The sequence below is a fragment of the Arachis ipaensis genome, chromosome B08 (assembly GCF_000816755.2).
Source record: "Arachis ipaensis cultivar K30076 chromosome B08, Araip1.1, whole genome shotgun sequence".
NCBI lineage: Eukaryota > Viridiplantae > Streptophyta > Magnoliopsida > Fabales > Fabaceae > Arachis > Arachis ipaensis.
In genome coordinates, this window is record NC_029792.2 from 120,503,685 (window position 1) to 120,513,059 (window position 9,375).

Sequence of the window (9,375 nt, forward strand, 5' to 3'; positions counted from 1 at the left end):
AGGATATTTTAAGATTATATTATTTTTTAAAAAAATAGCAGCCAATACAAATTTAATCAAAAATTTAGTAAAAATATAAAAACTAACAAAAGAATATAAAAAAATCTTTAATTGTAAAATTACTGCTGAATTATTTCAGTTATGAAAAACTTTAATTCATTTTATTCCTTTTCTTTTCTTCTGATTCCACCGGTCCACCCTAGCATACCCTAAATATAAAATGGTCCTTATTAATTGTATGTTTTCCAACCAATCACTAGGGTTTGCTCAGTTGTTTTAGATCACTAGAGATTAGTACTCTCTCTCCCCATTTCCCTAGGTCTGAAAACCTCTTCCTAACAAAAAAAAATTAAAAAAACATGTTTTCAACCAATTACCACTTCTTAACAAGTAAAAGTCATTGCTAAAGTTTAAGGACAACAATCGTTATCAAAAAGTGCCTTTTTTCCATGTTAATAATTAATTAATAATTGCTTAGAAAATTGATGATAATTATTTTTATTAAACTAAACAATGAAAACATTTAGTAGGATATAATGGAAGAACCTAATAAAGCTAAAAGATAAATTGCCCCTTCCAGAAATCCAAAGAGCACCAACCATAACTTTGGCCTTTTTTATTCCCCACACCATCATTAAATCCTTATTAATTATTTAATCCCCATATACTGCAAGGTATAGTTCAAATAAAGAATGAACTATAATACCATTTATATACAAAAAAAAATGAACTACAAAAAATTATTTAAATAATTAATAAAATGATAAAAAAATATATAGTGGGACTGTAGGAGCAAAGAAAAAAAAAAACCTCTATGCCAAGCATATCTTATTAAATTAGTTATTGTACTTTCCATTCTTCTAATTATTTATTCCAAAGCTAACTTAATTATTTGTATAGCATAAGTCATAAAAAATAGCCTAGCTAAATGTATTTTATATTAGTTATGATTATGATAAGCAAACATATTAAGATCCCTTAAGCCAGATTTAGATCCCTTAAGCCGGATTTAGAAGTTTGGGCATTTCATTGGTTTTGGTTGGTCAACGGGAAATAAAGATAATCTGAAGATTAAAAAGTTATATGATGGACCACCATATGTCAGCAAGCAAGGGTATTTTGGTAATATTGGCAAGTTATAAAGGGCTATTATATTGAACAACACACTACATTATATAAACATGTAATATGCAATGTTCCAATGGCAACACGAAATTCTCAACTTTAATTTGTTCTTCAAAGCTCTCTCTTTTCTATATGCTTCAGTTTCCAAACTCACATGAATATAACAAAATTTGAATGAACGCATGTAAGCTCCTTTATTGTCTCTTCTCTCAAGTTCTATGTTCCTTTTGAGCTTTTATGGTACCAAACAAAGGCTACACAGAAATAATTGAAACAATGTTTTTCATGATGATGATAATGTCTTAACAACTTTTTTTTAGCAGGTTTTTATGTTCTTTGAATTTTGTTGTTTAAAGCCAGAATTTGCATTTCCCTTGCAACAAGTTTGAACACAATTTGTTTGTTTTTAATCTTTTTAGTTTCTAGTGTATCTTGTCTTGTGTCAATTATGACTTTATAGTTTTTGTATTTGAGTCTCTACGCTTTTTAATTGAAATTTTGTGAGGTTTTGAACTATAAAAAAAAAAAAGGGAAATTTTGAGACTAATTTATATCTAATGTTTGGACATTTCCGACCTAAATTTTATTGTGCCAACGAGTTATAGCTCAAGTAGTATAGTTTTTCCATATTCATATAAGAGGTCGCGAATTTGAGTCATTCTATGTGTATAGTCATGCTCTAAAATACTCTCAAGAAATGGATTCAAACAACACTAATTCTGGATTATTAAGGTACCGGTCTGCTCCAAGCTCAATGCTCACAAGCCTTATGGATAACATCCACCACGGCGGCGGCGGCGGTGGCGGCGGCGGCGGCGGTGGCGGCGACGAAGAAGCCTTGAGAACTGAATTGGAAAAGTTGATCTCATCCAACAACAAAAACAAACGTGTTGTGAACAATTCTTCAGAGCATTTGAAGAGAGAAGAAGGCAACAACAATTGTAATTACTCTTTTGGGTCTCAGAATCATGTTATTTACCAAAACAACCAGCACTACCATCAAATTCATCAAGGGTTGGCAATGGCATCATCATGTAATAATGGTTTTGATGGAACATTATTTGGTGCAACGAACTCAATGGATTCAGAGAATAATAATGATAATGGCACACAAAATAAAATGGGTTCCAATCTCGTTAGGCAAAAGAGTTCTCCAGCTGGTTTTTTCTCCAATTATTCAATTGATAATAATGGTAAGTATTATATTATATGCTTTTCTCTTGTCTTGTTTAATATAATTTCACTTTTATTAGCGTACTTTTTTTTCGGTCGTTGACCATTTGCCAAAAGATAAAGTATTTTTTTACAATTTAAAAAATTTTTAGTCGATTTTCAATCATCTAAATAATTGACCTAAACAGTCCTTATAAACAGTGATATGATGATAGATAAGAAATTGCTTAGACCAGTAACAAAGATAGATTAGGTCAATTACTTATTAAAAAACCAATTATAAATTTTTAAATTATAAAAAATACTTTATTTTTTGGACAAATGGATAGAGAAAAAAAAAAGAAATTTACTATGATTTCTCATTCTCCTCTAAAGTTTGTTATTGTTAATGTGGTGTGGCCTAAATTTGAATCAAAATTGTGTGATATTAAATTATTATTAGTTGAAGCGGTATCATATGTTTATTACATTTGTAAAACTGTTGAATTAATATTTAATATAGAAAAAGCTGACCAAAGATTGAAATCAAATCTGATTCCTTTTTTGAGCAGTATAATTTGAAAGCAATTGGGAGTTGCATGTCTGGAATACAAAGATAGATCACATTCTTCTTGCAAAGAGAGTTGACTTAATAATAATAATTCTTATCAAGAAATTATATTAAATTAATAAATTTCTCTGATCCAAGCTGAAATTAATTTTTATTCGAAATTTTGGCTTTTGGAGAAAAAGAAGAGGGGTGGAAAGGGAATCTTAGAAACGAATTCTAAAAAAGAAAGCAGAAGAATTTGCTTTTCAAAGTGCTAAAATTTGGATCAAAATGAGAATCTTCTAATTATATGAATTTTCTTCTTTTTATGACTTTGATAACTATTTTACAAAAAAAAAATATTATATATTTTATCATAATGTTCTTTCTCTTAATGGTACGTATGACATTGATCAAATAATATATATATTTGTCCCCTTCTTATTTAGGAAGAGATGGTCTAATTTCAAGTAATAAAATTTCATTTCCAATTATAAAGAAAGACGAAAAGTAATATTCTTTCTATTGGTAAATATGTTTTCTTTTTTTGGCATTGTAATGTTCAAAATAAATAATTAGTATTTTTCCATTTTAGGTACAACAACATCATCAAGAAGTAGTAGTGGATTGCAATGCACTTTGAACTTCTCATCAAGATCATCCTCTTGCTCCAAAAGCCGCATGCCAAAAATTGTTGAGAGTGGAAATGAAGGCATGGAATCAAATTGTGTTGAAAATAGAAACCTAATAATAAGGAATGATGATAGTAATAATAATAATAATAATGGCAGTACTAAGTGTTATATGCCAAGATTCACTGGTGACTTTTGGGATGCTTCTGAATTCAATTCCTCCAAAAGAGGCACTAACAATGGTGAAATCATGTTTTCCACTTCAAATGCCATGGAAGCTCAGGTATATATAGCTCAGATTTTGTTAAATTTTACTTATTTCATCAGTTCCATTATTTAAACATAGTGATTTAGACCTCAAAATTGATATGTGACAATATTATAATATTTAATTATTTATATAGGACAAGTATAACATTTTTTAATCAATTGATAAGAATACTTTTAAATGCTCATAATACAGAAGTACTCCTCAAATAGAAAGTTAGAGTATTTTAACGACGACGACAACAACAATAACAATAATAATGCTTTGATGATTGTTTATTTATTTATTTATTTATTTTTCCATGAGAAATTAGGATGTAGATTTTGGATATCAAAAGGTTGGTTTGACCCACCATTTAAGTCTACCTAGTTCTTCTACCAAGATTGGTGGCATGGAAAAGCTTTTTCAAATTCAAGGATCTGCTCCATGTAAGATTAGAGCCAAAAGAGGATTTGCCACTCACCCAAGAAGCATTGCAGAGAGGGTAATTTAATCTTACATACTTGAATTACAATTTAGTTTTAGAATTTTTTTTTTTCATAATACTCAAATTCTCGCAGTCCGTTTCAACACTTATTATGTCATTATAAATTTTAAGTATAATTCTTGCTATAAATATCACATTTAAATATCACAATTTTTTTTAAACAAATTCATGTGTCATTCGATTTAAAACTTTTAGGAAAGAAGAACAAGAATAAGTGCCAGAATCAAGAAACTCCAAGACCTTTTCCCAAAATCGGACAAGGTAACCTTAATAGCACATGGATTTTTTATTTTACTTGATTTAATTTTATTTGAAAATTCATTAAGCAATTCGATTGATGATATCATGCTTCTTTCCCTTTAATTTGGCAGCAAACAAGTACTGCAGATATGTTGGATTTGGCAGTTGATTATATCAAAGGCCTTCAGAAACAAGTCAAGGTACAAAGAAATTTAACATAGAACCTAAGAAAAATTTTAAGCTTACATATCCACTATCCTTCAGACCTTTTATTTTAGAGTGAAATAACAAAATATAGTCATTCAATAAAATATATTAACTCACTTTTTTTGTGATAATGCAGATACTCACAGATACAAGGGCAAAGTGCAACTGTTCAAGTAATAATCAGAAAGAACAATAATATAGAGCCATTGCATGATTCCTTGTCTTTGTAGATAACAAAATGAAGAAGGGAATTGTTTTTACCTTATATATTTTTTCCCCCCTTCACTTATTATATAAGATAGTGCTGAATAGTGAAGATCTGATATTGTCACTTCCCTTTATAACTTTCCCCTCACTCTTTTCTCTTGGTTTTGTTTGTCTCTCTTCTTTTTTTTGGGTTTTTTTTTTGGGGTGGGGGGAGTTTGGTTTAAGTATCATAATGTATTAACATTCATCCAAAATCAAAGAAAAGAAAATCTAGATGTATTAGCATGTTTACAATGATAATTCTTTACTCTCTATTTTTCTTATTATGACTTTTGATGATATTGCACAACATATAATGAGAAGCTTCAAAATAAGATCACTGCATTTATGGCCAAAAGACATTGTTGTTCGAAGGGAGCAATGCTAGCATACCAACATTTTTAGTAGAAAAAATGGAATAAATAATACCATGGGGCCTTTTGAAGATGGGATTAACTCTACTCATCTTCATAAAAGCTATGAACACTAATTAGAAGCTAAAGAATGAAGGTAGAAGTTGAGTGTATAATAAAGTCATGAAAGAAATATAGGGAAGAGGAAAAAGAAAACTCTGTAAAACTAAATGTCAACTACATTCAAAGTAAATGTTTCTTAGCTATAAAGTAAGCCGAATATAATTATGTTCCACAAAACGTGTTGAAAAATTCATCATGTATAAATTACATGCTATAAGTTTGTAAATAAACTAGCTTTAAAGATCTACAAAGCCATCATGCAGGTATCATCATGTGTCACACTACCAAAATCATCATCCAATAACTGAGTGTTGCTAATTTGATGTGTTATTCTTTCAATCAAATGAGACAATGGTTGAGACAAATCACCTTGATAGAATTTATGAGCCCTTCCTCCAATACTGATCCAGCTACAACCAGGGGTTTTAATCAAACCTTGTTCTCTCATTCTTTCTCTAACAGTTGCAATTCCATCAAGCATACCATGAGACTGATAGATGCCACATAGGGCTATGTAGTTACTAGCATTATTTGGTTCTAATTGGAAAAGATGATGAGCTGCAATTTCTGCAATCTCAACATTCTTGTGCATTACACAACCAGCAAGAAGCGCACCCCAGACGCTTCCCGTTCCTAACGATTTCATGCTCCTCAACAACTCAAGTGCTTCAACAAGATACCCAGCGCGGCCGAAAAGATCCACCATACATGCATAGTGTTCAGCACTTGGCTGCAATCCATAACTGGAACTAATTGAATTGAAAATTTTCTTTCCTTGGTCTATCAGACCAGAGTGGCTACAACTGGCTAACACTGCTGTAAGTGTGACAGAATTTGGTGTAATTCCCCCATTAACCATCTTTCGAAATAGAAAGAGCGCTTCCTCCCCATTTCCGTGCATACCATAACATGATATCATGGTAGTCCACGTAACCACGTTCACGCTGCGCATTGTCTTGAAAACCTTCTCTGAATCATTTAAGCATCCACACTTCCCATACATATCAATTAAGGTGTTACCAATGGGAGTATCCACATCAAACTCGCAGTTCTTAAAGACGTACCCATGAACTTCTTTCCCTTTCATTAAGTCTCCTTCCCTCCCACAAGCAATTAAAATGCTAGGAACAGACATGGAATCCATCTTCCCCCCATTTGTAAGCAGCATTTCTCTGAAACAATCGATAACACGCAAATACAAGCCAGCCCTTAAAAAGCCAGAAATCATCAAATTCCAAGCCACAAAGTCCCTACAAAGCATCATGGAATACACCGAGTATGCCTCGGTTATCAACCCAAATTTCACATAAAACTCGAGCACAGAACTAGCCACAACAACATACCCCTCATAGCCAAGCTTTATCACCCAACCGTGACACACCTTACCAAAACAAGCATCACCTACTCCTACACAAGCCTTAAAAAGTTGAGGCAACGTATAATGATCTGGAACAAGATTGCAACTCTTGAACTCACGAAAAATAGCTAAAGCATTGGAATACAAGGAATTCTCAATGTAGGAGGCAATCATGATGTTCCATGAATGCATGTTTCTTATGGGCATTGTGCCGAACACCTTCCGAGCATGGCGGAGAAGGCACAATCTACAGTAGGCTAGCAAGAGATCTGTCTGAAGAGTGAGATGCGGAAGCAATCCTTGGAGAATAGTTTGGGCATGGCATTGCTTGACTTGCAAGACTGCAGAACAGCGCACACAATTTCGGAGCAGAATCGACAACTTCAAAGCTTTGTTCCTACACATTTTGATCGTGTCATGGGTTCTTCCTATAACAAACAACTAATTAGTGATCACCGCGTAAAAGATTGATCAATTGTGTTAAAAGGTTCATGTTTATCCTTCATCATGATTAGGGAAGCCTGGAACCTTTTCTGTGAAATTTTCATATAGAAACATCTCATTTCTAGAACTAGCCTTGTGCAATTACCTAGATGTTACTTATCATAGAAGATAAATAAATAATAATATTTTCCTACATGTCCACAAGCAATTATTAAAGAACTCCACGATAACTCACAACGAAAGAGCACAAAAGTTTCAAAAATAAAAGGAAATGACGCAATAATAATTGATGCTAAAAAATCCAAACAATTAAAAAAGTAAAAACTTAATTGCTTGTTATTTGTTTAGATGAAAAATTAGAGAGCAAATACTTTTTTTTATCAATATTAACGAATATTTGAAGTCAACAACTTATATACTATTAGGATTAGGTTTGGAGGAAGAGGAATGAGTTGATTTTCAAAAAAGAAAATACCGCTTATCAAGCGACAAGTTCGGTGCTGAAGGATGGGTGGTACAAGGTCAACGTTGAGGGTTCCGTGGTCCACGAAAATAAATCAAGCTCCTGCGACGGTCTCATCAGGGTTTATGATGAACATTGATAAAGTTACAATTGCAGAGATCAAGGAGGGCAGGGTGCTTCAGATTAGCGGTGAGAGGAGCAAGGAGAAGGAGGATAAGGGTGACATGTGGCACCGCATTGAGCGAAGCCTGAGACGGTTTAGGCTGCCGGAGAATGCTAAGTTGGAGCAGGTGAAAGCTTCCATGGAGAACGGGGTGCTTACTGTTACGGTTCCGAAGGAGGAAGTTTCAGATCACCTGCCTGAAGAGCAAGGTAGAGAAAATCGAGATTTTACGTAAAATTGAAAAAGTAAATTAAAAATATAAAACGTAAAATTTTAATAAGATTTAAATCGTAAAATCGTCAGACTTAGTAGAAATTTTGTAAAATTGATAAACTCATTTAAAATTCTAATATTAGAAAATTTTAAGAGTTAAATCGAGATTCTTGCTACTATACTGAAGAGCAGAATTTAAGTTAAAGCCCCTTCTGACCAAAATAAAAAAAAAGTTTAGAATTAAACAAATGCAATAAATTTTGTCAATATAAATAACAAAAAATAACCCAACACTCTCCTTTGATATCTGCAAAATATGTATGATTTTTTATTTTAATAAATAAAATGAATATAATAATTACCAAAATAAATAATTTAAAAAATATTTACCGATTTAAATTCTCCTGCCATCGGAAGCCTGGCAACTGCTCCACCAACGCCCACGTCTCAGTGCCGTACCACCTATCGAAGTCACGGAGGCACCCCCAACGGGGTTACTGTGCGCGCGTAGGTCTAGGTGGTACGCCACATCCTACAAGGTGATAGTGATCTCACCCCACGGGAGATGAAACGTGTGCGTCTCTGGACGCCATTACTCCACAAGTGCCGGAAATCAGGGAATCGTCAAAAGTGAAGTCCCTGAGGGGCACCGTGTCACCGAATCCGGCCTTAACCAGATACGGGACGATGGCGTCGGGTAGAGGAAGGGTATGACTCACTCGCCGAGGCAGTAGAAGGCGAGGCCTCTGAAGAATAAAAAAAAATTCATGCTTAAAAAACATTCAGCCAGATATTGGTTTTTTTGATTTAGTAGTTAGATCAGCTTAACATGATACACAGCACATTAGAAGTTACGCAAATATTTCTTTCTAACTTATAGCTACTTCTACTTAAGCACATACTTCGATGTTTCATTGTTTCTAGGCTACACATGTCTCTAAATTACATATTCCATACTAAGCAAACCCTAACTAGAACGTTATAAATACTAACAACCTAACACAAGTAAAACAGAGTTCCAAACTAATAATTATGTCATAACAACCTTGCACAAGCAAATAGAGTTCTAAATTCCTCCTAGAGATCTATCCCTAAACCATTTAACTACATTCTGTCTCTTCAGGATTACCCTAACAATGGCCACATACTTAGATTAAACAAACAGAACACAACTAACCTCGAAGTCGGCCGCTACGGCGTAATGCGACGTCTCGTTCAGCCTGTTGATGTCTTCGTCGTTCCTCGCCTGGCACGCTATCACCGTATCAATATAAAATAGGGTAAGAAAGGGTCAAAAGAGGGGAGAAAGAGGTTGACAAAGTCAAATGGAGGTTCGGAATGAAGCTGTAAAC

General features: G+C 33.3%; 2 protein-coding genes across 4 annotated transcripts; one reads left to right on the forward strand and one right to left on the reverse strand.

Moving 5' to 3' along the window:
- LOC107613535 (transcription factor bHLH130) lies at positions 1,762-5,191 on the forward strand. Its single transcript, XM_016315576.2, has 6 exons — positions 1,762-2,318; positions 3,423-3,742; positions 4,041-4,211; positions 4,410-4,475; positions 4,586-4,654; positions 4,798-5,191. The coding sequence occupies exons 1-6, from the start codon at positions 1,823-1,825 to the stop codon at positions 4,855-4,857; spliced, it is 1,182 nt and encodes a 393-aa protein (XP_016171062.1). The 5' UTR covers positions 1,762-1,822; the 3' UTR covers positions 4,858-5,191.
- On the reverse strand, positions 5,456-8,009 carry LOC107613534 (putative pentatricopeptide repeat-containing protein At3g23330). 3 transcript variants are annotated; one of them, XM_021109898.1, is made up of 4 exons: positions 7,803-8,009; positions 7,660-7,746; positions 6,727-7,168; positions 5,456-6,633 (listed from the first exon to the last, which is right to left on the reverse strand). In XM_021109898.1, the coding sequence occupies exons 3-4, from the start codon at positions 7,143-7,145 to the stop codon at positions 5,628-5,630; spliced, it is 1,425 nt and encodes a 474-aa protein (XP_020965557.1). In that variant the 5' UTR covers positions 7,146-7,168; positions 7,660-7,746; positions 7,803-8,009; the 3' UTR covers positions 5,456-5,627. The 3 variants fall into 3 exon arrangements, with proteins under 3 accessions (XP_020965557.1, XP_016171060.1, XP_016171061.1); XM_016315574.2 differs by having other exon boundaries at positions 5,456-7,168; XM_016315575.2 differs by lacking the exon at positions 7,803-8,009 and having other exon boundaries at positions 5,456-7,137.